The 24,801-nt window shown below is 37.9% G+C and overlaps 5 protein-coding genes across 9 annotated transcripts in view; 4 read left to right on the top strand and 1 right to left on the bottom strand.

Moving 5' to 3' along the window:
• Nucleotides 1-105: 105 nt before the first annotated feature.
• Nucleotides 106-1,737, top strand: Uba3 (Ubiquitin-like activating enzyme 3). Its single transcript, XM_064050818.1, has 3 exons — nucleotides 106-783; nucleotides 839-1,209; nucleotides 1,258-1,737. Exons 1-3 carry the CDS (start codon nucleotides 255-257, stop codon nucleotides 1,690-1,692), a joined length of 1,335 nt encoding a protein of 444 aa, XP_063906888.1. The 5' UTR covers nucleotides 106-254; the 3' UTR covers nucleotides 1,693-1,737.
• A 275-nt stretch (nucleotides 1,738-2,012) lies between these two features.
• On the top strand, nucleotides 2,013-3,931 carry LOC135125322 (proliferation-associated protein 2G4). Its single transcript, XM_064050811.1, has 4 exons — nucleotides 2,013-2,130; nucleotides 2,357-2,591; nucleotides 2,764-3,374; nucleotides 3,425-3,931. The coding sequence occupies exons 1-4, from the start codon at nucleotides 2,046-2,048 to the stop codon at nucleotides 3,652-3,654; spliced, it is 1,161 nt and encodes a 386-aa protein (XP_063906881.1). The 5' UTR covers nucleotides 2,013-2,045; the 3' UTR covers nucleotides 3,655-3,931.
• On the bottom strand, nucleotides 3,850-15,798 carry LOC135125321 (peptidyl-prolyl cis-trans isomerase G). 4 transcript variants are annotated; one of them, XM_064050808.1, is made up of 14 exons: nucleotides 15,721-15,795; nucleotides 15,618-15,665; nucleotides 15,369-15,554; nucleotides 15,215-15,320; nucleotides 14,839-14,926; nucleotides 14,485-14,514; nucleotides 14,292-14,431; nucleotides 14,114-14,240; nucleotides 13,889-14,058; nucleotides 13,736-13,842; nucleotides 13,179-13,679; nucleotides 11,969-12,538; nucleotides 11,699-11,922; nucleotides 3,850-4,237 (listed from the first exon to the last, which is right to left on the bottom strand). In XM_064050808.1, the coding sequence occupies exons 3-14, from the start codon at nucleotides 15,552-15,554 to the stop codon at nucleotides 4,120-4,122; spliced, it is 2,367 nt and encodes a 788-aa protein (XP_063906878.1). In that variant the 5' UTR covers nucleotides 15,618-15,665; nucleotides 15,721-15,795; the 3' UTR covers nucleotides 3,850-4,119. The 4 variants fall into 4 exon arrangements, with proteins under 4 accessions (XP_063906878.1, XP_063906877.1, XP_063906879.1 ...); XM_064050807.1 differs by having other exon boundaries at nucleotides 15,618-15,798; XM_064050809.1 differs by lacking the exons at nucleotides 15,369-15,554; nucleotides 15,618-15,665; nucleotides 15,721-15,795 and having other exon boundaries at nucleotides 14,485-14,626; nucleotides 15,215-15,305.
• A 179-nt stretch (nucleotides 15,799-15,977) lies between these two features.
• LOC135125323 (MICOS complex subunit MIC13 homolog QIL1-like) lies at nucleotides 15,978-16,745 on the top strand. The gene is made up of 4 exons (XM_064050812.1): nucleotides 15,978-16,117; nucleotides 16,176-16,221; nucleotides 16,304-16,460; nucleotides 16,513-16,745. Exons 2-4 carry the CDS (start codon nucleotides 16,214-16,216, stop codon nucleotides 16,687-16,689), a joined length of 342 nt encoding a protein of 113 aa, XP_063906882.1. The 5' UTR covers nucleotides 15,978-16,117; nucleotides 16,176-16,213; the 3' UTR covers nucleotides 16,690-16,745.
• Nucleotides 16,746-22,909: 6,164 nt separating this feature from the next.
• The window catches only part of LOC135125319 (protogenin-like), a 114,362-nt gene continuing 112,470 nt past the window's right edge, over nucleotides 22,910-24,801 (top strand). The window contains exon 1 of one of the 2 annotated variants that reach the window (XM_064050805.1): nucleotides 22,910-23,111. In XM_064050805.1, coding sequence (XP_063906875.1) covers nucleotides 23,045-23,111 — 67 coding nt within the window. In that variant the 5' untranslated portion in view covers nucleotides 22,910-23,044. The remainder of the gene's footprint in view (nucleotides 23,112-24,801) is intronic. The other variant, XM_064050804.1, reaches the window with a different exon arrangement.

The raw sequence follows: 24,801 nt of genomic DNA, 5'->3' as shown, positions 1-24,801 counted from the left end.
TGACGGATGACAGCCAATGACAGCTGCGGCGACGCGGTGGCTACAAACCCCTCGAACTCCAAAAAACAAACAAAAACACAGCAAAAACTCTCATTCGTTCATTTAGTATTAGTACTTTCGCACTATGTTCTCTGTTCGCACCATTTTCACACAATAAAAGTAATAAAAGTGCGCTAGAGACGGTCGCGTCGTCACTGGAGCCACTTCCACGTTGACATTTAACCAATTTAACCCAAAAGCCGGAAAGCAGCCCCATGATGACCGAAGCACAAGAGCCCTCTCAGAAGCGATGGGCCCACCTGCGCAAAATTCTCGAGCGTCCGGGCCCCTTTTGCCACCCCGAGTTCGAGCCCTCGCCCGAAATCATGGACTTTATAGTAACTTCGTGCAAAATCTTGGTCGTGGGGGCCGGCGGCTTGGGCTGCGAGTTGCTTAAAGACTTGGCGTTGATGGGGTTCAAGCAGATACACGTCATTGATATGGACACCATCGATTTGTCTAATTTGAACCGGCAGTTTTTGTTCAGACAGAAAGACATTGGACAGTCGAAGGCCAAAGTGGCGGCTGAGTTTATCAATAGGAGGATCCCGGGGTGCCAAGTGACGCCTCACTTTTGCAAGATCCAGGACTACGACGAGGGGTTTTATAGAAGTTTTCATATTATTGTGTGTGGGTTGGATTCAATCGTGGCTAGGAGGTGGATAAACGGGATGATTATGTCGTTGTTGTGTTATGAAGACGGGGTGTTGGATAATTCGACGATTATACCGTTGGTGGATGGGGGTATTAAACTCACAATGGTAGTGATAATTTTTTTATTGTAATTTGAATTTTTTAGGTACTGAAGGTTTCAAAGGTAACGCTCGAGTTATTGTTCCTGGGAATAGCGCGTGCGTTGAGTGCACCCTAGATTTGTACCCCCCACAAGTCACATACCCGTTATGTACAATCGCCAACACCCCGCGCTTGCCCGAACACTGTATTGAGTACGTCAAAGTGGTCATGTGGCCTAAAGAAAACCCATTTAATGCAGCTTTAGATGGCGATGATACCCAACACGTGGGTTGGATTTATGAAAAATCTCTAGAAAGAGCGGCCCAATTTAATATTACTGGGGTGACGTACCGGCTTGTACAGGGTGTTGTCAAAAATATAATACCAGCGGTGGCTTCTACGAACGCCGTGATAGCCGGAGTCTGCGCAACTGAGGTATAAATATTAAACCGGGATTTAATGTCATATAATATAATATTGTAGGTCTTCAAAATCGCCACCAGTTGCTGTTTACCCCTTAACAACTACATGGTTTTCAACGACGTCGACGGTATTTACACTTACACCTACACAGCTGAAAGAAAAGACAACTGTGTGGTGTGTTCACAAGTCCCACAGACTTTGCTCATACCCGACGCCACCAAAATGAAACTCAAAGATTTAATTCAAACGTTGTGTGAAGACGAGACGTACCAGATGAAAAATCCCGGTTTAACAACCACCGTGGGCGGGAAAAATAAAACTCTGTATATTTCCACAATCAAGAGTATTGAAGAGAGGACCAGAGACAATTTGAACAAGAGTTTGGTGGAGCTGGGTTTGAAGGATGGAAGCGAAATTATGGTGGCGGACGCCACCACCCCCATGACGTTGGTGTTTTGTTTGAAGTTTCAGTCGAGCGATGTCGAAATGAACTGAATTGGAATAGTATTTGTACTCAATAAAAAATAATTCAAATAAAAATTGGTGTTTGTGTCTGGTATGCAACCAACAATACACAGAGGTTTCAAACGGTGCAAAAATCCCTAGTAACGTTTAGTCAAAATCCCCACTCAAAGACACTGTTTTTCGTGTTTATCGAGTGTTTCCCGCTGTATTTCAACCAGATTTTATTACCAAGAGTGTTTTCTTCAATTTGTACCACCAAATCGCTTCTTGTACTACCGTTTTCTTCAGTTTTGGAGGTTCGTGTTTCGAATTTCCCGCGCGGCCGCCCTGCTCGCCGCCGGTCACGTGATGTTTGTCGAGTCGCGTTGTGGTTTGTGGAAGAAATGGCGGACGACAAAAATGTGGAAAAGACCATCGCCGAAGACTTGGTCGTCACCAAGTATAAAATGGCAGGAGAGATCGTTAACAGTGAGTTTTAGCGCCCCACTAAGCCCCCTTTTGTTCCCGTCTCGAACCTCGCCCCCCTAACCTTGCATTTCCCGAAATCCGGCTACGGCCATATGGATGCGGCTTGGAAAACCATGTGCTTTTTCGAACTCGGTTCGGGCGCATTTCGCGGCCCCAATGTGGACTGGTCTATGTAAATTAGAGCGGGTTCGCCGGTGGTGGTCTAAGTCGTGTTTTTGTTTTGTAGGAATCCTGAAGCAGGTCCTTGAGAAGTGTGCGGTCGGGAGTTCCGTTCGGGAGATCTGCGAGTTCGGGGATCAGTTGATCACGGACGAGACCAGCAAGGTTTTCAAGAAGGAGAAGGAGCTGAAGAAGGGAATCGCGTTCCCGACGTGCGTGTCGGTCAACAATTGCATCTGCCATTTTTCGCCGATTGCCAGCGAGCCTGACTATATCTTGAAGGAGGGGGATGTGGTTAAAGTGTGAGTAGAGGTTAAAACACCCTTTATAAAGCAAAATCAACTGGTGATGATTTTTTGACACTCCAATTGATCCCACTGAAGTCGGTGATTGCACCATGTTGTCTGACGCGCACTTAGTGACCTAAAAATCGCGGTGTCTGTGTCACCACTAACCCCGTTTTCGATTTTGCAGTGACCTGGGGGCCCACATTGACGGCTTCATCGCCGTCGTGGCCCACACTATCATCCTCGGCGTTTCCGGCGAGAATAAAGCCACCGCTCGAAAAGCCGACGTGATGTTGGCGGCTCATTACGCTTCCGAGGCAGCCTTGAGACTCCTGAAACCCGGGAACGAAACGTACACAATCACCGACGCTGTGCAGCGCGTAGTCGAATCTTTCAACTGTAAACCAGTAGAGGGGATGCTAAGTCACCAGCTTAAGCAGTTCAAAATCGACGGTGAGAAAACCATCATCCAGAATCCGAATGAAGCGCAAAAAAAGGAACACGAGAAGTTCGAGCTGGATAAGCACGAGGTGTACGCCATGGACGTGCTCATCAGTACAGGCGAAGGCGTCGGTAAGGAGGGCGACAGCAGAGTCTCCATCTACAAGAAAACTGAAGAGACTTACCAGCTGAAGTTGAAGGCGTCGAGGATGTTCTACACCGAAGTGCGCTCGAAACACGGGAGCATGCCTTTCAATCTGCGGGGGTTCCAAGACGAAACTAAGGCGAAGATGGGGGTGGTGGAGTGCGTTAAGAATAAGCTAATCGAACCGTTCCAAGTGCTTTATGAAAAATCGGGTAAGTTGGACGAGTCGGGGTCGAATTGGGTTTCAACTGGGTTTTTCTAGGTGAATTCGTTGCTCACTTCAAATTCACGGTCTTGTTAATGCCGAACGGACCGCACAAAATCACGGGTCTGCCTTTCGATCCCGAATTGTACAAGTCGGAGCATTCTATAAGTGATCCTCAACTTCAAACGATACTCAGAAGTTCCGCTAACCCTAAAGCTGCCAAAAAGAAAAAAAAGAAGACGGAAGGTGAAGTGGACCAACCGATGGAAGTCGAAGCCGTAGCTTAATATCAAGGTTTTATACTTGCTTTTCTCACTGACACTTCGTATTATTTTATAATATAACGTTTAAGTTTATAATCATTTTTTATTTGATTCGTTTTTGGTACCTAATTTCATAGTTTTTTACATGCGATTGTCGATGCTGTCTCATGGAAAACTGTCCTCTGTAAGTAAAAATGAAGGAAAATCACATAGCAAGTGTTAATTGTTAACAATAATTATATTAGATTTTATATTGCTATGGTAGCAATATGATGAATAATAAAAGTGTTTGGTATTTTCAGTACTTTTTTCTTCCCTAGTAGTGTGTGTGGCGACGGGGCAAAGAAAACTCAGTTGTTTTTTTTTTTCGAATTCTTTACATGTGGTGTTTTCTCAGAACACTATTTTCCCAAAAAAATATACAATGTTTGAAACCTTAAAACACGTGAAAAAAGAATGAAACGTATTGGAAATGGGTAAATCTTTGTATTATCTTTTCTTCTTGGGGGTGTAGCCTCTGCGCCGGGACCTACTTCTACTGGAACTGCTGCGTCTCTTCCCCTTTCTCCTCGAACGAGACCGCGACCTCCCGCGCCTCTTGGACTTCCTACACACACGCCAAAATAAACCTTAAACACGCTCTATTTCCGAGTTAGAATGTTTAAGTATATTATAGTTGGACAACCTATACGGACAATCACTTTCCCATGTAGAAAAGAATGAATATATATTTTACATCTCACTCGCTTCACTATGAAGTGGCGGTACCTTACGAAAGGGGATAAAAATAGTCCGTAAGCACGTGATGTCGATAAGGTAGTAAACGGACGTATTAATCAGTATGCTGTACGGGGAGCAGTCACAAAGTAAGCAAACGTACGTGTTGAAGACTTTACATATATGTAATATATGTATATGTAGTGCATACCTGTTTCAAGGTTAAGCTAACAAAAATTTAATATTATCGCGGTATACCTATTATCCATGAACTGCATGGTTAACAAATATGCGTCCCTTCGTCCACTTTAAAGGTACGAAATTAAACGACCACTACTTTAATTAATAAGTAACAAGTCATCTAATTTGCCTCCAGAATAACTATGGGTTATCATCAAACTATGAACACCAAATTAATTCAATATGAACATCTTCTTACGTATTTTTTTATTAACAGTAGTCAAATCATTAAATACATATTATCTTTGAAACTAAAATGCATTTTATCCTAAGATTGTATCACAAAATATTCATCACCATTTAAATATATACGATTTAGACATCAAGAAATAAATTTAAAATTGCAAAAATTATATCTAGCAGACTTAAAACAGCCTTAAATGTGTCTTGTATGTACGTGTTTATCAGTATGTAGGCATTTTAACGCACAGCAATAATCGTTTTTTATGAGTAATGACTGATGACTACTGTAACACAGTAAATCCTCGAAATTGAAAATTTAAAACATTGAAAAATTCAAATACGGGAAAATTGTAAAATCGAGAAATCGAAACAAAAAAATCAAAAAAATAAAAATTGGAAAATCTAAAATTTAAAAATCGAGAAATTGAACAATCGGTTAATTCAAAAATCGAAACATCGAAAAATTGGAAAATCGAAAAATAAAAAAAAATTGGACAATCGAAAATTTAAAAATTCCGAAAATTGAAAAATTGAAATGTAGAAGAACTAAAAACTCAAAAAATCGAAAAAAATTAATAATTTAAAAATTGAAAAGTTAAAATTGAGAAATCGAAAAACTGAAAAATCACAAAATCGAACGAAATATCAAAAAATTAGGAAATTAAAAAATTGAGAAACAGAAAAATCAAAAAAGCAGAGTCTAAAAATCGCAAGCTTAAAAAATCGAAAAATTGAAAAATTAAAAACCTGAATAATCGAAAAATTGAAGAAGTAAAGAACTGAAAAATCGAAACTTTAGGAAGTGGAGAAATGGGAATATGAAAAAATAGATTAATTGAGAAATCCGAAAACTAAAAATTCAGAAACGTCAAAATTTGAAAAATAAAAAAATATTGAAGAACTGAAAAATCGAAAAATCTAAAATTTAAAACATTGAAAAGTTAAAATATCCTAAAACTGAAAAATGGAGAAATCCAAACATCAAAAAATAAAAAAAAATAAAAATCTAAAATTTAAAAATCGAAAAACTGAAAAATCAACGAATCGAGAAGTCGAGAATTTAAAAAAACTGGAAAAGTGAAAAATCGGATAAATCAAAAATCGAGAAACCGAAAAGCAAAAAATCGAAAAACCAACAAATCGAAAAATCGAAACATTGTAAAATTCAAAAATTGAGACATCGAGAAATCGAAAAATCAAAAGACAAAAAAATCGAGGAGTCGAAAAATCGAGAAGTCGAAAAATCAAAAAATTGAGAAACCGAAATAGGCCAAAATCGAAAAATCGAAAACTTAAATATGGAAAAATTGATAAAGCGAGAGATTGAATAATCAAAACATCGAAACATCCGAATCTCAATAAATTGAGATCTCAAAAAATAAAAAAATTCGGAAATTTAAAAAATTAAAATATAGAACTGGAAACTCAAGAAACCGAAAAATCTAGAAATTTAAAAATTAAAATATGGAAAAGTTGAAAAATTGAGAAATTGAAATAAAAAACAAAAAACTGAAAATCCAAAAATAAAAAATAGAAAAATCTAGAAGTCGAAAAATGAAAGAATCGAAGTATTGAAAAATATCAAAACTGAAAGAAATATCCAAAAATTGAGAAATCGACAAACCAATAAAGCGAAGTCGAAAAATCGAAGAATTGAAGAACTGAAAAATCGAAACTTTGAGAAGTGGGAAAAATAAAAATTCGAAAATCTAAAATTTAAAAATCGAAAAACGGAAATATCAACAAATCAAGAAAACGAAACTCGAAAATTTAAAAAACTGGAAAATTGAAAAATCGGATAATTCAAAAATCGAAACATGGAAAAATCGGAAAGCCAAAAAGTAAAAAATGGAAAAACCTACAAATCAAAAAATCGAGAAATCAAGGAGTCGAAAGTCGAGAAGCATCGAAAAACCAAGAAACTGAAATAGGCCAAAATCGAAAAGTTAAAAATGGAAAAATTGATAAGTCGAGATCTCAAAAAATTGAAAATTCGAAAATTTAAAAATTCGGACAATTGAAAAATTAAAATACAGAAGAACTGAAAACTCGAGAAATTGAAAAATATAGAATTTTAAAAATTAAATATCGAAAAGTTGAAAATTTGAGAAATCGAAATATAAAACAGTCGAATAATTGAAAAATCCAAAGTTTAAAAAACTGAAAATCCAAAAAATAAAAAATCGAAAAATCGAAAAGTCAGAGAATCAAAATATTGGAAAATCCCACACCTGAGAGAAATATCCAAAAATTGAGAAATTGAAAAACTGGAAAATTTAGAAATCGAAAAATCAAAAAAGCAAAGTCGAAAAATCAAAGAATTGAAGAACTAAAAAGTCTAAACTTCGAGAAGTCGAGAAATGAGAAAATCAAAAATAGATTTATTGAGAAATCGGAAAACTGAAAATTTAGCAACGTCAAAATTTGAAAAATTGAAAAATAAAAATACCGAAGAACTAGAATCGAAAAATCTAAAATTTAAAACATCAAAAACTCAAAAAATAAAATTTCGAAAATCTAAAATTTAAAAATCGAAAAACTAAAAAATCGCCAAATCGGGAAATCCAAACTCCAGAATTTAAAGAATTGAAAAATTAAAAAATAGCGTAACTGAAAAATCGAAACATCGAAAAATTTAAAAACTGAGATGATGATGGAGAGAAATCGAAAAATCAGAGGATCGAGCAATCGAGGAGTGGAAAGTCTAGAAGAAAAGTTAATAATTGAAAAATTAATAAATCGAGAAATTGAACAATCAAAATGTCGAAACATCTAAATTCGATAAATCGAGAAATCAGAAAATTGAAAAATCGGAAAATTTTAAAAAAGAGATTGGAAAAATAAAAAAATTAAAAATTTGGAAAACTGAAAAATTGAAATATGTATAGAAGAACTGAAAATCGAGAAATCGAAATTTTAAAAATTGAAAACTTGAAAAATTGAGAAATCGAAGTATAAAATAGTCGAAAAATTGAAAATCCAAAAAGTAAAAAGTCGAAAAATCGAAAAATCCGGAACTCGAAAAGTCGAAATAGTAAAAAAATCCCAAAACTGAAATATCGAAAAATGTATCACACAAAATATCCAAAAATTGGGAAATTAAAAAATTGAAAAATTGGAAAATCGAAAAGCCAAAAAAGGAAAGTCGAAAAATCGCAAACTTAAAAAATCGAAAAAATGAAGAATCAAAAACACTGAAAAATCGAAACTTGGGAAAATCGAGAAATGGGAAAATCAAAAAATAGATTAATTGGGAAAGCGGAAAACTGAAAATTCGGAAACGTCAAAATTTGAAAAATTAAAGTACATTGAAGACCTGAAAAATCTAAAATTTAAAACACTGAAAAATTAAAATATCGTAAAATTGAAAAATGGGGAAATCCAAACATCAAAAAATCAAAAAAATAAAATTTCGAAAATCCAAAATTTAAAAATCGAAAAACTGAAAGATCAACAAATCGAGAAATCGAAACTCGAAAGTGAAAAAAATTGAAAAATTGAAAAATCGGATAATTCAAAAATCGAAAAATCGAATCATCGAAAAATTCAAAAACTGAAACATCAAAAAATCGAGAAATCGAGGAGTCGAAAAGTCGAGAAGTTAAAACATCGAAAAAAAAACAAGAAACCGAAATAGGCCAAAATCGAAAAATTCAAAAGTTACAAATCGAAAAATTGATAAATCGAGATCTCAAAAAATGGAAAAATCGAAAATTTAAAAATTCGGACAATTGAAGAATTAAAATATCGGAAAATTGAAAAATTGAGAAATCGAAATATGAAACAGTCGAAAAATTGAAAAATCTAGTTTAAAAAACGAAAAAACTGAAAATCCAAAAAATAAAAAATTGAAAAATCCGGAAGTCGAAAAATCGAAAAGTCAGAGAATGAAAATATTGGAAAATCCCATAACTAAAAGAAACATCAAAAAATTGAGATATTAAAAAACTGGAAAATTGAAAAATCGAAAAATCAAAGAATTGAAAAACTGAAAGGCGAAACTTCGAGAAGTCGAGAAATGGGAAAATCAAAAAATAAATTAATTGAGAAATCGGGAAACTGAAAATTTAGCAACGTCAAAATTTGAAATTAAAAAATAGAAATACTGAAGAACTGAAAGTCGAAAAATCGAAAAGTCGGAGAATCAAAATATTGGAAAATCCCAAAACTGAAAGAAATATTCAAAAATTGAGAAATTAAAAAACTGGAAAATTGAAAAATCAAAAAACCAAAAAAGCAAAGTCGAAAAATCAAAGAATTGAAAAACTGAAAGGCGAAACTTCGAGAAGTCCAGAAATTGCAAAATCAAAAATAGATTAATTGAGAAATCAGGTAACTGAAAATTTAGCAACGTCAAAATTTGAAAAATTGAAAAATAGAAATACCAAAGAACTGAAAGTCGAAAAATCGAAAAGTCGGAGAATCAAAATATTGGAAAATCCCAAAACTGAAAGAAATATTCAAAAATTGGGAACTTAAAAAACTGAAAAATTGAGAAAAAAAAAATAGATTAATTGAGAAATCAGAAAACTGAAAATTTAACGCAAAAATTTGAAAAATTGAAAAATTTAAATACTGAAGAACTGAAAAGTAAAAAAATCGAGAAATCGGAAAAACTAAAATTTAAAACAAGGAATAATTAAAATATCGCAAAATTGAAGAATCGAGAAATCCAATTGAATTTGAAAAATTGAAAAATCGGGGCGTTGAAAAATTGGAAAATCCAGAAATTGAAAAGCTCAAAAGAAAAAAAATCGAAAAACCGAGAAATCCAAAAATCGAAACATCGAAAAATTCAAAAACTGAAACTTCAACAAATCGAAAAATCGGAGGATCGAGAAATTGAGGAGTCGGAAGCCGAAAAGGAAAGTTAAAAATTGAAAAATTTAGAAATTGAACAAGCAAAACAACGAAACATCTGAATTCGATAAATTGAGAAATTAAAAAATTGAATAATCGAAAAATTTTAAAAAAGAAAAACTGGAAAATCGAAAATCAAAATTCAAAAAATCGAAAAATTGAAATATAGAAGAACTGAAAACTCGAGATATCGAAAAACCTAGAATTTTAAAAAATGAAATATTAAAACATCGAAAAGTTTAAAAATTGAGAAATCGAAGCATTAAACAGTCGCAGAATTAAAAAATCTAAAGTTTACAATAAATTGAAAATCCAAAAAGTAAAAAATCGAGAAATCAAAAAAAATCCATCAATTCAAAAATCGAAAAGTCGAAAAATTGAAATATTGAAAAATCTCATAACTGAAAGAAATATTAAAAAAATTAAGAAATCGAAAATCTAAAAAAGCAAAATTGAAAAATCGTAATCTTAAAAAATCGAAAAATTGAAGAATTGAAGATGTGAAAAATCGAAACTTTAGGAAGTCCAGAAACGGACAAATAAAAAAAAATACTTTAGAAATCGGCAAACTGAAAATTTAGAAACGCGAAAATTTGAAAAATTGAAAAATCGAAATATTTAAAAACCGTAAAATTGAAGAGGACAAAAATTGAGAAATCGTATTATTGAAACATCGAAAGATTGAGAAATCGAAAAATAAAAAAATCGAGAAATAGAAAATTTAAAAAATGGAGGAATCGGAAAAGCCCAAAATTGAAATATTGAAAAATTGTGACATTTAAAGTTGAAAAATCGAGAAATCGACAAACCGAAAAATCCCAATAGCGTATTTAGGTATAAATCACAAGCTCAGGACTGTTCTACTTTTTAAAATTTAAATAACATTATAAATTGGAAAATGTTGATTTTTTTTCTACAAAAATCTTGACGTCTAAGGTGAAAACTCGACACGGATGCATAAACCGTAAACGGGGCGAAACTATAATTTTACTATTGTAAAATTTGGAGATTGCGTCATTTCATTGTTCGTGACAAATTTTGGTGAGTGTAATTTGATAATACAATTTGAAATGTAAATTTTGTCATTCGGGAACATTATGTATTAAATCGTTAAGATGTTCAAGAACTTTGTTCACTTATTCGTTTTTAAAGTCCAATGGTCGAAATGGGTTAGTTCTTCGTAGTGGATGTGTATCAGATCAACTCTAACGAATATCGGTTTATAGATAAATCGCTTAAAGCCGATATTGGCCTGAGTGTGCTTTGGTCTGTAGATCAAACAAGTTCTCAGGCGACGAAAAATTGCTTGTGGAGGGAGACTTCGGATTACAAATCGTGCCAAGAAAGACATATTTGGGAGAGATGGATTTTCAGGTGCTTGACTAGCGGTAATTTTAAATTGTTTGCTGTCGTTCGCGAAGTGAACAACACAATTTCTTTAAAATGATAATTATAAAATTATCATAATCACTATTGGTGTTAATTAACACAAAATGGCGCGCAAGTTATCAGTTGATTTCGTTAATACATTCATCATTCATAGAAACCTATATGGGATTTTTTCATGCCTTAGAAAAATAAAAAGTAAAAAATACAATAACAAAAATTTTAAAATGCGGTTTACGAAAAATTAGTTGACCTATGCAAAGAAGAAAATTTTGGAAACGCTGACAAATATGACATCTTAAAAATATAACACTTGAAGAAGTGTATTTTCATATTTTGTACATATATGTTTATACACATTACTGTTTACGGAACAATGTTAATTATGGATTTATGGATAACTCCTCGTATAAGAGCAGAGTGAAGGGTGTTTGCCTTCGCTAATGTTTGATGGCGCCATCTGATTTAGAGTAAAATAAACCTAATACGTTGGCTCACTGTAGTGAAAATGCGCGTTCACGAAAAATTTGTCCCACGCCCCCTGGATCTCTTGTCCTAAAGCTCACTATTTAGCCGAAGTAAAATTTGTATTAGGTTGTCCAACTATAATATACTTAAACAATGCTTCTACTTTTCAAACACCAAAATAACTCGGCCAAAACCACGCCCCCCGACCACAAACCTTGACGACGAATCACTCGAACTGTCGCTGTAGCTGCTCGAACTGCCCGAGCTGTAACTCCGCGCCCTCTTCCCCTTCCCCGAACTGTTCTTATCCAACTCCTGCAGCACTTTGTACGTCTTCAGCAACTTCTCCTTCTCGATCGCCTCCCTCTTCGCCTTCTTCGCCTTCTCCAGCATATCCGCCTCCTCCTTCGCCTTCCTGTGCTTCTCCTCCATCAGCTTCTGCAACCACCCGCTACAAACCGTCCCTCACTCCGCCCACACTCACCTGCTCCACCTCCTTCTTCTTCTTCATCTCCAGCAACTCCATCTGCTTGCGCAAAATCAACAACCTCTTGTACTTCTCCTCGGCGTCGTCCACCTTCTTCTCTTCCTTGTGGTTGGCTTCCGGCTTCTTCTTCTCGTCGTCGCTGGGCGACTTCGACCTGTTCCGCGACTTGTCGTCGGGGGTGGTCGAGCGCCTGTGGGAGCGCCTCCGCGAGCGCGAGCGCTGCCTGTGCCTCGACCTGGACCTCCGCGGCGAGCGCCGGTACTTGCGCTCGCGCGACGGGTACGGCGCGTACCGCCCTCGGTCGCGGCGGCCGAACGGCCGCCGCAAGGGTCTCCGGTCGTCGAACGGCCGCCTCTCCATCCGTCGGCGGTTCGGCTCGCGGTAGCCCCCGTTCTTGTAAGCGCGATTCTCGTCGTTGTGATTGTCGGGTTTCTCCGTCTCGAATTTGTTGCGGCCTGTGCGTACTTCGGCTTCTTTTTTGTCTTGTTGGTTGCGCTTTTTCTGGGGGTCGTTTGGCTGGCCGGCGAGCTTCATCAGGTTGGCGTGGTGGTCGTTATTCTGGGAAATCTGGCGCAAAAAGGGCGTTATAAAAACGATGTCCTCGGAACGACGATATATTTATATTTATAAATAATACAAAAACGAAAACAATTCTTGTTTACAAAAAGCGTATTTCCAGTGACTTTTATACCCCCTAACGAGTAAATCCACACTAAATAAACATTTTTTTTTTAACGTGGGATTTTTGCGGTCGCTCCCACACTCCCCGACCAAAAGTTAAACATAATCATCAACGAAAAAAATGAAACCGTCATTGTTCGTCTTGCATAAATTTGAATCATAAAAAGGACGCTCAACGTTAAATTCAACATCCGTGCTTTCAGTTAATCGTCCCAAATCCCCTAAATCCAACACTTTAGTAATTAAATTTTGGCACAACGGACGCTGAATTTCATCCATTTTTCTCAATTTAGAAGCAACGGTAAACATGAAACCATCGATTTCATCCGCTTCTGCTTCTAAAATTTCCGTTATAGCCTCTAATAACTTCGCTTGACACTTTTGGCCACAATTCTTACTTCTCTTTCTACGTCTCTACAAGAAAAAGCGTCACCGGCGTTACTTAATTTAGTACCAATATCTGAGCCCGTTTAAAAAAAACACGGTTAAATAAAAAATCCAGATTTTATTAAATTTAAAATCTTACCTCGTTCTGTTTGTTTCGTTTCTCGAACCCGCTGATGGGTCCGTCCCTCGGTGACTCCTCTCCCGTCTTCACTTGTACCCCCAACGCCATAGCCATGACTTCGCTTTTCGCGTTACTGACGATCTCCTCCTGCCCATCCTTGACTTCGTCCTTCTCGTTAGCCGGTTCCTTGTTCGGGTTGAAAGTACCCGGAAGGGGGTACTGGACCAAACTCGGTACCTGCTTGCGCACCGTCTCCTCCTCTTCCGACTGATTTTCCTCATAGTCCAACGCGTTATAGTCGACTTCTTTGTTCTGTTTATCGTTACTTTTCTCGTCGGAATCCCCTTCCTGACGATTCTCTTCCCGAATGGCCTTCTCTTGTCTCCGCCGCTCTTCGCGCTTCTTCCGCTCGGCCTCCAGTTTTTCGAACTCTGAGAGCTTAATGACGCGGGATTCCTCCTTTCGCCAGTGTAACGGAGTCCCGCTTCTGGATCGACTTCGAGAGGGCGTTCTATACCTCTACATTTTCATTTTTTTATTTTTACACAATCAATCAATGTGTCAAGGGTACTTACAAATTTCCCTCTGCCCTTGATAATTCTGCCGCTCTTAGTGGTGATGGGGCGGTCCCTGCGGTTGAAACCGTGATCCCAATCTCGTCTCCTGTCTCTTCTGAAATCATCTATAACGAAGCTTGTAATCCCACGCCCGCCACATCCGACACTCACCTTTTCGCTTCTTGTTGAATTTCCTCTCTTTCTCTTTTTCCTGGGGGCCTCTCATTAGGAATTTGTTGAAAGGTACGTCAGGTATATCTTCTGGGTTAATATCGGTCACGGTCGCCAGAGGGTGGAGGTCTTGCACTTCACCTTCTTCCTCTGAGTCACCTTCAGTTTTTCTGCAACAACGACGAATAATAATCAACTAGACGACAATAAACCCGATTTTCTTACTCTTTATTTTTCTTGTCTTTCTTCTCCTTCTTTTTGTCCTTTTTGTGTTTCTTTTTCTTCTTTTCGTCCCCGGAGGTGGCTTCCTCTTCCTCGTTCTCCTCCTTCTTCTTCTTTTTCTCTTTTTTGGCTGAAGTGAAAGTGTTAAACACGACTAAATTAAAATTTATGACTATTATACCTTTCACTTGGCGCACCAATTCACCACACTTGACAATTTTGGCATCCTGTAAAGGCCGACTGTTCGTATCTACTGGCAAGGATTCGATCTGACGCACGACATCGACTCCTCCGACAACGCGTCCAAAGACAACATGAACACTACAATTCCCAATTTCACTCAAAACCGTCTCAAACTCAGAAATTCTACTTACTTGTCGAGATGAGGGGCCGGTTGTGTGGTACTATAACACAAAACATGACAAGATATGATCAGCGAAGGCCAGGATAGATGGAACAGACGTACTGCTACAGAACAACAAAAGTAACTGTTCTGTAACACATCTCGTAAGGCAACTGAGAAATTTGCTAAATGTTAAATGTAAAAACATCTAGAAGTGAGAAGCTAAGTAAGGAAGAAAACTGGAGGAAGGTTGCTCTATCAAGGCTTCCGCATTCAACGACTCTAAGTTTGAGTTAGTGAAGCTTGGATAGAACACTTCGCTGTGGTTATAGTCACTATAACAAACGTTATGGATTTTTTTTACCCTTTCAGTATTGCCACTCACATAAAAAACTGAGACCCGTTGGTATCCTTGCCGCGGTTCGCCATCGACAGAAGGAACGGCTGGTCATGCTTTAAATCAAAGTTTTCATCTGGAAAAAGTCGAAAATTGAGCCTCGGGAGTCGTCGGCAGTTGTAAAGAGTGATTCGGGAATCTTCGCAACGAAAATTCACGAACTGATTTCAAAGTTTGTTGCATTTTTCTAACAAAATTGTCGTTTTTTTAATTTAATTAACAAACATTGAATGAGTGACACTTCCTGTGACTGTCACTACCAACCTGCATAAAATTCCCTAATTATTCCCCAAGCACCTACTTGATTATAATAATTAACCCTGACTTTTAACCTGTATTCATTAAATGAACCCACTTTACTTACCTTCGAAAGTCCCGCCGTAAATACTCTCTCCTCCAGTCCCATTCCCATTGGAAAAATCTCCCCCTTGGATAATAAAATCCTTCACCACCCGGTGGAACACGACTCCCTAAAACCCTAAATTACACACACAGAGATTATTAATAGTCCGCCAAACCTTAAAATGTAGCGTCTTCTTCGTGTTCTGCCCCAAGCCTTTCTCCCCAGTGCACAGGCACCTGAAATTCTCACACGTTTTCGGCACCACATCAGTGAACAGCTCAAACACGATCCGGCCTGACTGTAAGCCCCCAATTGAGACATCAAAGAAGCACCGAATTCTCTCCTTCGGCTGCTCGTCCATCTGGAAACGCAATTTTCGTATCACAATCGTTTTTAAGCCAAACGCGAACTCGGTCAAAAATACCTTGCAACCAATTCTCACTCCACAAAAGTCATACGAAATGCAACTTCACTACAACATGTAACGGACTTTTCTTACGAAAAACGTGATTATTTGACTGAATTACCACAGAAACTGGCTTAATTGTCCATTATCACTTATCGCTTATCACCGCCAGCAAACATTTTAACCACTTTTTGCAAATGGCGCAGGCGTGGGGTAGGGGGCGGTAGTCGCGCTGACGCGCGAAATTCAAAATCGCGAAAAAACTTGACTAAATTTTGCAGACAGGAAAGTATTTGAACAATTTTACTGTGTGTGTCGGTGAAAGGTCGCGTTTTTAAACACCCGTGGAGGTTTTTTACGTTACGGAAACGAAATTTGGCTGTCGGAGTGTCACGAGTGAACATAACCTCAAAACACCCACAGAAAATTGTCGACCACCAACAAAATTAATAAAAGCGGGTTCCTTTTTACAAAACGCGGGGTATTTTTAGCCGACGGACGAAAACAAGTGGTAAAATGTGAGTAAACAGTGACGTAATCATTGCTTGAAAAAACACAATTTTGGAAAATTTTCAGATTTTGGGGCCCACGCAACGAACAACGCTACTGAAAAAATGATAAGGTACCGTGGGGGGGCTGTGTTATATTTTTGAACACTTTTTGATTCATCATTGATTACATAACTGCACTTTGTGGGTTTTCAGGTTTGCCATTAAAGCTGGGTTAGCTGCTGGGGCTGTCTATTATATAAAAGAAGAAGGTATTTGGAAGGAAAGCCAAGAGGCTTTAAAAGCGTATGACAAACTAAATACGGCAATGGAGCCCTATGTTGGTGAAATACGTAAGCAAATTCCTTTTGAGGTTTGATAATAGTAAGTTTGCTGGAGTCAGTTTTGTGATACGATTTTTTCAGCTGCCTAAAATTCCAGCCAGTGACAGAACCACTGAAAATATTCAGTTGTATTGGAATAAGGGCGTAACTTCCAGTTTTGAGTTTTTGAGTGAATTGCCAGGTTTGGTCAGTACATGGACTAGAAATGGGGTTAACGCGGTTTTAGAGAACCCAGAGGTGAAGAAGTTGCTTAAGTAAATGTATTAGTCCGAGTTACGGGAACTCTGGATGTAATAAAGCGTTTTTTTGTTCGATTTATTGTTTTCTGTGTATGTATGGTTGCATAAACACTCTTTGGAGTTATGAAATATGAAAGACTCTATTTTTAAAATTGAGTTAAGAGGGTGTTAAAATATGTGGTTTTATTGTGTTAAGAGGGCGTCGTTGTAGATAAAGTCGGCTAGATGGCGCTGATTAGTTGACCCATTTTTCTGTAATGTCAGTTCAGGTTGTTAAACTTAACTGTTTCATCGTGTAAAAAAGCATCTAAGTAGGAGCTACAAAGTTGGCAACAGTTTTTCGTTTTTGAGAATTTTTAATTTCACAACATCACTCCCTCAAACTTCAATAATAATAATGCAATCAAATTTTTCTTAACGTTTTATAAATAAACTCGACATTTTTTCTTTGAATTGTAGAAACTATAGAAAACATTTTTTGATAGAGTTGAATTAGGTCAAGTCAGGTCACTTATAAATCACTGAGGTCAAGTTTCCTGGTCAGATCAGTTGAGGTCAGGTCAGTACAGATCCAAATTAGGTCATGCCAGATCTGGTCAAATTACGTCAGGCCAGATCCAAATCAGATCAAGTAAAGGCCAGGCCAGTTAAGGTTAAACCAAATCAGTTTAGGTCAAGTCAGACCAGATTCAAGTTAAGTCAGGCCAAATCTAAATCGAATTAGGTCAAGTCACCTCAGATTATGCCAATTCTAAGTCAGATCAGGTCAAGTCACGTCCGATCAGAACAGTAGGAGGTTTCACCTTTTAAAAATGGCAGTTGGGGCCCCCAGGAAGGTTCCATATTCCTAAATAAAAAGTTGGGGCACATGGAACCCCCGAGAAGGTTTCATATTGTTAAAAAATATATATTTGGGGCCCTCGAGGTTTCATTTTCTTAAAAAAAAAAACAGTTGGAACCCCTGAGAAAATTTCACATTCTTAAAATGAAAACAGTTTGTGCCCCCGAGAAAGTTTCACCTTTTTAAGAAAAGACAGTTTGGGGCCCTGAGAAGGTTTTATTTTCTTCAAAAAAGTGACAGTTGGGGCCCCGAGAAGGTTTTATAATTTCAAAAAAAAGACACATGGGGCCCCCGAGAAGGTTTCGAATTCTTAAAAATTTATATTTGGGCCCCTCGAGAAGGTTTCTACTTCTTAAAAAGAGGCACTTGGGGCCCCCAAGAAGGTTTTATATTCTTAAAAAAAGACACTTGGCACCCTAGAGAAGTTTCGCATTCTTAAAAATATGTACCTGGGCGCCTCGAGAAGATTTTAGCTTAAAAAAAAGACAATTGGGGCCCCCAAGAAGGTTGCATATTCTTAAATAAAAACTTAGGGCACATGGAGCCCCCGAGAAGGTTTTATATTCTTAAAAAAAGATACTTGGGGCCCTAGAGAAGTATCGTATTCTTAAAAAGAAACTGTTGGGACCTCTGAGGAAGTTTCACATTTGAAAAAATATATATATTTGGAAGCCCCGAGAAGGTTTTATATTCTGAAAAAAAAAACAAATGGACCCCCTGAGAAGGTTTCACATTCGGTAAAAAAAGATCGTTGGGGCACCCGAGAAGATTTCACCTTCTTGAAAAAAAGACATTTAGGGCCCCTGAGAAGGTTTCGTAAAAAGAGGCACTTGGGGCCCCCAAGAAGGTTTTATATTCTTAAAAAAAGACACTTGGCACCCTAGAGAAGTTTCGCATTCTTAAAAAATGTATATTTGGGGCCCTCGAGAAGGTTTCAGCTTCTTAAAAAAAGGCAATTGGGGCCCCCAAGAAGGTTTGATATTCTCATATAAAAAGTTGGAGCATATGGAGCCCCCGAGAAGGTTTTATATTCTTAAAAAAATATATTTGGGGCCCTAGAGAAGTGTGGCATTTTTTAAAAGAAACTGTTGGGACCTCTGAGAAGGTTTCACATTAAAAAAATATATATATTTGGGATCCCGGAGAAGGTTTCGCATTCTTAAAAAATATGTACCTGGGCGCCTCGAGAAGATTTTAGCTTAAAAGAAAAGACATTTGGGGCCCCCAAGAAGGTTGCATATTCTTAAATAAAAACTTAGGGCACATGGAGCCCCCGAGAAGGTTTTATATTCTTAAAAAAAAATACTTGGGGCCCTAGAGAAGTTTGGCATTTAAAAAAAAAACTGTTGGGACCTCTGAGAAAGTTTCACATTTGAAAAAATATATATACATATTTGGAAGCCCCGAGAAGGTTTTATATTCTGAAAAAAAAAAAAAACCGAATGGGCCCCCCGAGAAGGTTTCACATTCATTAAAAAAAGATAGTTGGGGCACCCGAGAAGATTTCACCTTCTTTAAAAAAAGACATTTGGGGCCCCTGAGAAGGTTTCGCATTCTTAAAAAATATATATATTTGGGGCCCTCGAGAAGGTTTCTACTTCTTAAAAGGAGGCACTTGGGACTCCCAAGAAGGTTTTATGTTCTTAAAAAAAGACACTTGGCACCCTAGAGAAGTTTCGCATTCTTAAAAAATGTATATTTGGGGCCCTCGAGAAGGTTTCAGCTTCTTAAAAAAAGGCAACTGGGGCCCCCAAGAAGGTTTCATATTCTCAAATAAAAAGTTGGGGCATATGGAGCCCCCGAGAAGGTTTTATATTCTTAAAAAAAGATACTTGGGGCCATAGAGAAGTTTCGCATTTTTTAAAAGAAACTGTTGGGACCTCTGAGAAGGTTTCACATTAAAAAAAAATAAATAAAAACTTAGGGCACATGGAGCCCCCGAGAAGGTTTTATATTCTTAAAAAAAGATACTTGGGCCCTAGAGAAGTTTGGCATTTTTTAAAAGAAACTGTTGGGACCTCTGAGAAAGTTTCACATTTGAAAAAATATATATACATATTTGGAAACCCCGAGAAGGTTTTATATTCTGAAAAAAAAAAAAAAAACAAATGGGCCCCCCGAGAAGGTTTCACATTCATTAAAAAAAGATAGTTGGGGCACCCGAGAAGATTTCACCTTCTTTAAAAAAAGACATTTGGGGCCCCTGAGAAGGTTTCGCATTCTTAAAAAATATATATTTGGGGCCCTCGAGAAGGTTTCTATTTCTTAAAAGGAGGCACTTGGGGCCCCCAAGAAGGTTTTATATTCTTAAAAAAAGACACTTGGCACCCTAGAGAAGTTTCGCATTCTTAAAAAATGTATATTTGGGGCCCTCGAGAAGGTTTCAGCTTCTTAAAAAAAGGCAATTGGGGCCCCCAAGAAGGTTTCATATTCTCAAATAAAAAGTTGAGGCACATGGAGCCCCCGAGAAGGTTTTACACTCTTAAAAAAGATACTTGGGGCCTTAGAGAAGTTTCGCATTTTTTAAAAGAAACTGTTGGGATATCTGAGAAGGTTTCACATTAAAAAAATATAAAAATTTGGGATCCCGGAGAAGGTTTCGCATTCTTAAAAAATATATATCTGGGGCCCTCGAGAAGATTTCAGCTTAAAAAAAAGAGACAATTGGGGCCCCCAAGAAGACTTTATATTCTTAAAAAAAGATATTTGGGGCCCTAGAGAAGTTTCGTATTCTTAAAACGAAACTCTTGGGACCTCTGAGAGGGTTTCACATTTAAAAAAATATATATATTTGGGATCCCGGAGAAGGTTTCGCATTCTTAAAAAATATATATCTGGGGCCCTCGAGAAGATTTCAGCTTAAAAAAAAAGACAATTGGGGACTCCAAGAAGGCTTTATATTCTTAAAAAAAAGATATTTGGGGCCCTAGAGAAGTTTCGTATTCTAAAAAAGAAACTCTTGGGACCTCTGAGAGGGTTTCACATTTAAAAAAATATATATATTTGGGATCCCGGAGAAGGTTTCGCATTCTTAAAAAATATATATCTGGGGCCCTCGAGAAGATTTCAGCTTAAAGAAAAAAAGACAATTGGGGCCCCCAAGAAGTTTGCATATTCTTAAATAAAAAGTTAGGGCACATGGAGCCCCCAAGAAGGCTTTATATTCTTAAAAAAAGATACTTGGGGCCCTAGAGAAGTTTCGTATTCTTAAAAAGAAATAAATGGGCCCCCCAAGAAGATAGACCTTCTAAAAAAAAGTAGTTGGGACCCTCGAGAAGATTTCACATTTAAAAAAAAATTGTTTGCGCCCCCGAGAAGGTTTCTCATTCGTTAAAAAAAGATAGTTGGGGCACCCGAGAAGATTTCACCTTCTTTAAAAAATACATTTGGGCCCTCCTAGAAGGTTTCATATTCTTAAAAAAAGACACTTGGTGCCCCAGAGAAGGCCACATCGAAGACAGGTCAATCAAGGTCAAGCGAGTCAGACTAGTTTAAGTCAAGTCAAGTTAAGTCAGGCTAGATCTATTCAAATCATGTCAGACCAGATCCAAGTCAGATCATGTTAGGTCAGGCCACACCAGTTTATGACAGGTCATACCAGGTCAAGTCAAATCAAGCCAGGCCAGGTTAGATTACGTCAGTCCGGATTAAGTCAAGTCAGGTTAGGCTAAATCAGATTAAATCATCCCAGTTCAGATCAGATCAGATAATATCATAAGGGATGGTTTTCAGAAACTGTATACTTATATATAGTGAGCCAAGACCTATAAGGTTATATGGCTATCATAAAAGTAGTTGACCGCAAATAAATACCCCCTTTGTGTGGTTCGCACTAAGCTTACCGGTTGGCAATAAATCATCTTCTAAACATTTCTTGCTCATATTTAACAGGGCCGGCTTTCAAAGCGAGTGGTTATTTCGGAACCCTCAGCGGCTGCAGGTAGTAAAGAGATAGTGGAGTGGTGGATTTTCATATTTAGTGAAAGCCGCCCCTGAATGAAACCACAAGAGCCGGTCGAGCTGCAGTGGACACGTTATTTACGACCCTAAAACCTTTTCTATAGTAAACAACTTAACTTCGACACAATGGGATGATTTTATGATGGCCATATAACCTTATAACTCTTGGTTCACTATATCCACTTTATGCATCCGTCATGATTTGGACATATCCAACTGTTTATTCATAAAAATTTTCACTTGTATGTTTGGTTGCATAACTCATATTTGGAATTTTCAGTATTTTTTTTAACTTGTTTAACTTAGCTATTAATCAATGCTTTATGGAAATGAAGTTCCACGGTTGTGCTTACTGTTTTTGCAACAGATGGCGCTGTAGAAGGTAAATTTAACTATGAAACTTTAACCTTCTACAGCGCCATCTAACGCAAAGACACCGAGCACAACGCCGAAACTCAGTCAGGTCATGTTAGGCAGGCCACACCAGGTTAAGACAAGTCATAGCAAGTCAAGTTGAAGTCTGCAGTTAGACAATAGTGTCATAGTGATGGTTTTTAGAAACTATATATATTAAGCTGGTCACGACCACAGTCAAACAGCCTTTGTTGTGTGGGATCATCATCAAGATGGCGTTAATAAAACGTCAAAATTTCACAATTAAAATCACCTTCTGCAGCGCCATCTGTCGCGAGGACCGCGAGCACAACGCCGAAACTTCATTTCCATAAGTACAAGTACAACAAAAGCAGTTGACTGTGGTCATGAACAGCGAAATATAGTTTCTAAAACTATCACTCACGACACCATTATCTAACTGATATTCTTTGACACGATAATAAATTCTTTGCGATAACTGCACACAAAAATTGTCATGTAATTATGGTTAATTATGTCACGCGGCGGAATTTTGACTAGTAATTGCGACCTCGAGATAAGGAAAAGTCGCCGATTTTGGTAATTTTTGCTAGGGAAGTGTGAAAATTTTCGTTTGTTTGAAGTGCTCACTCGGATTGCTTTTTTTTTTTGTTGTAGTGACAACGAAAATTGGTAGACGGGCGAGTTTGCTTTATCGGCAGACAAAACAAATAGGATATTAGTGTAATCCCGCAAAGGCGCTTTATCAGTCACGACCTTTCCAAATTAATGAAATAGTAAACAATCCAAATGAGTCAACTCCGATAAGGCATTTATTAAGAGCGATTTCGTACGCTATCTGCACCGCTCCATTCATAATCGCCACTACGCTCACTACAAGCGCCCGCTACACCCCCATCGCCGCCCCCGGCCCCTCGCACCTGCCCCTCCCGCTCCCACCTCTCCCCCCGCCCCCGCCCATAAATCTCCTCTCATCTCGTGCTCCGTGTCCGAAGAGTTTTTTTCGGCGATTGTATTTTTTAATGGAAGGATCCGCGAGTGCGCATGCCGACAACGTATATGCTAAATGGTCGGCATTCGTCTGCACGGAACAGCAGAGTAGAAACGAGCGTTGACGTCGTGTGCGTTGATAGTTCTCGAGTGCTGTGCTAGGGACTGGTGTCTTGCGTGCTATCGAGTTCCAAATGAGTACTTATTTATGGCGTTGCGAATACTTCAATTCGGCGTTGTGTTTGCAATAGGATACCACCTCGGCCCTGCATCGCGTGAGTACCCTTCCAGGAAAACAGCGAAAACGTCGACCAATATGGCGGGTTGTTTGGATCGCCTCGAGATTTCCGCGCTGCGGCGGCGGCGGCCGCCGCCGCGCCATCGATTGCGGGCGACGCGGCCGCCGCCCCCGGACTCACGTGCGCCGGGGGCCCCGACGCTCCGCCGCGCTCGCACCTGGCCCCAGTTGAGTAATAGTTCATTAACTCGGCATGACAGTTCATGCGTACAGGACCCGCGACCATCACAAAGGATAGAAAACGTTGAACAAGTTTTAATCATTCCGAGGAATTATACTAGGAAATCCAAGAGGCGGCGGTCAAGGAGGCCATGCAAGGAGCGACGTGCCGATGAATTTATTCAAAGAGATCGCGGGTTCGTTTGCCGCGGGATGGAGGAGGCTAAGGCGGCCGCGGCTCCGGGCTCCGGGGCCGACGCCGCCTCGACGCCGCCGGCGCCGGACGGGACGGAGATCGCCGCTATCGAGGCCTACCCGGAGGTGGGCGCGTGCGACCGGCCGCCGGTTGTTTACATCATTGCCATAACAAGATTTGCAAAAAATTCACGATCTAATGCTCGACTCGGACACATTTTTACAATTATACTAACCTGAACTGAGTTACACAATTGTTAATAAAATGTTCATATTTTTAAATAACAGTATGTGTGTATATATACAGAGTGGGAAACCATCAAGTGCAAACAGTTTTTTCTGCCACGTTACATTATCGAGATGATTGATATACAGGCCATAGTAATAAGCGTTCATGATTTGGAAAAATTCGAATTGGTGCATTTTTGACCAATGTATTACTGGAGATATAAAAAGAAGTCAAGGACTAGTTTTACGGTTCTTTGAATAGCATACACTAACATTATTTTCAACTACACTGGACACTGTTTTTGGGGCGCAACATACAACTAAGTTTTTTTAAAGGGAACACTTTTGGTTTCTACATTTTTGAAACTTCGATGCCGTGTTATTCCGATTTGTTTCAATTTTTTGGAATTTCACAAAAAATCGCATCTAGTGTTATTAACGGTTTTCAAATATCGATATTTCAGTTTTGCTAATTGAACACCCTGTATTGTATTACTGTATCTTACTCTGTTTTTTGTTCTACTCTGTCCATGTGTCGATGTGAATCTGAAAATTTTAGTTTGATTCTAAAATTCCGGAGAAAATTGTAGTTTCTTTCTAAAATTACAGAAAAATACAGAATTTGAAAATTTGAAAAATCGCCAAGTAAAAAATATCGTGTTTTGTTTTTCATTTTAGTCGGATATTGCGGAAAATTTTAGTATCATATTTAAGACTTTTGGGGAATATGAAAATCGGAAAATTTTAATGCCTTCTTGTGAATTGGAAAACTTCAATTTCTTTTAAAAATTCCAGAAAACTGCAGTTTTTGTTTATTTTTAAGATCTCAGGGAAGGATGAAAATCGGAAAATTAAATTGTTTTTAGAATTCCTGAAAAAATGAATTTTGAAGTTAATGTAAATTTTGACACTGCGCATTGTCAGGGTTGCAAGAATTTCAGATTTTCAAAAATTTCAAGACAAAAAAGCCGGTTTTTTCCATTTTAATAGCGGAAATTGGAAAATTTTAGTTTCTTTTTACAATAGCGTCGCCGAAAATTCGAAACTTTCAAAAATGAAAAATTGGAAATTGTCAGTTTCTTTCG

The sequence above is a fragment of the Zophobas morio genome, unplaced genomic scaffold, assembly GCF_036711695.1.
Source record: "Zophobas morio isolate AGI-343-1 ecotype UQ-CSIRO unplaced genomic scaffold, CSIRO_AGI_Zmor_V1 ptg000008l, whole genome shotgun sequence".
Lineage (NCBI taxonomy): Eukaryota > Metazoa > Arthropoda > Insecta > Coleoptera > Tenebrionidae > Zophobas > Zophobas morio.
The sequence above is the reverse complement of the archived record's forward strand: the minus strand, read 5'-3'. Positions and strand labels throughout refer to the sequence as shown.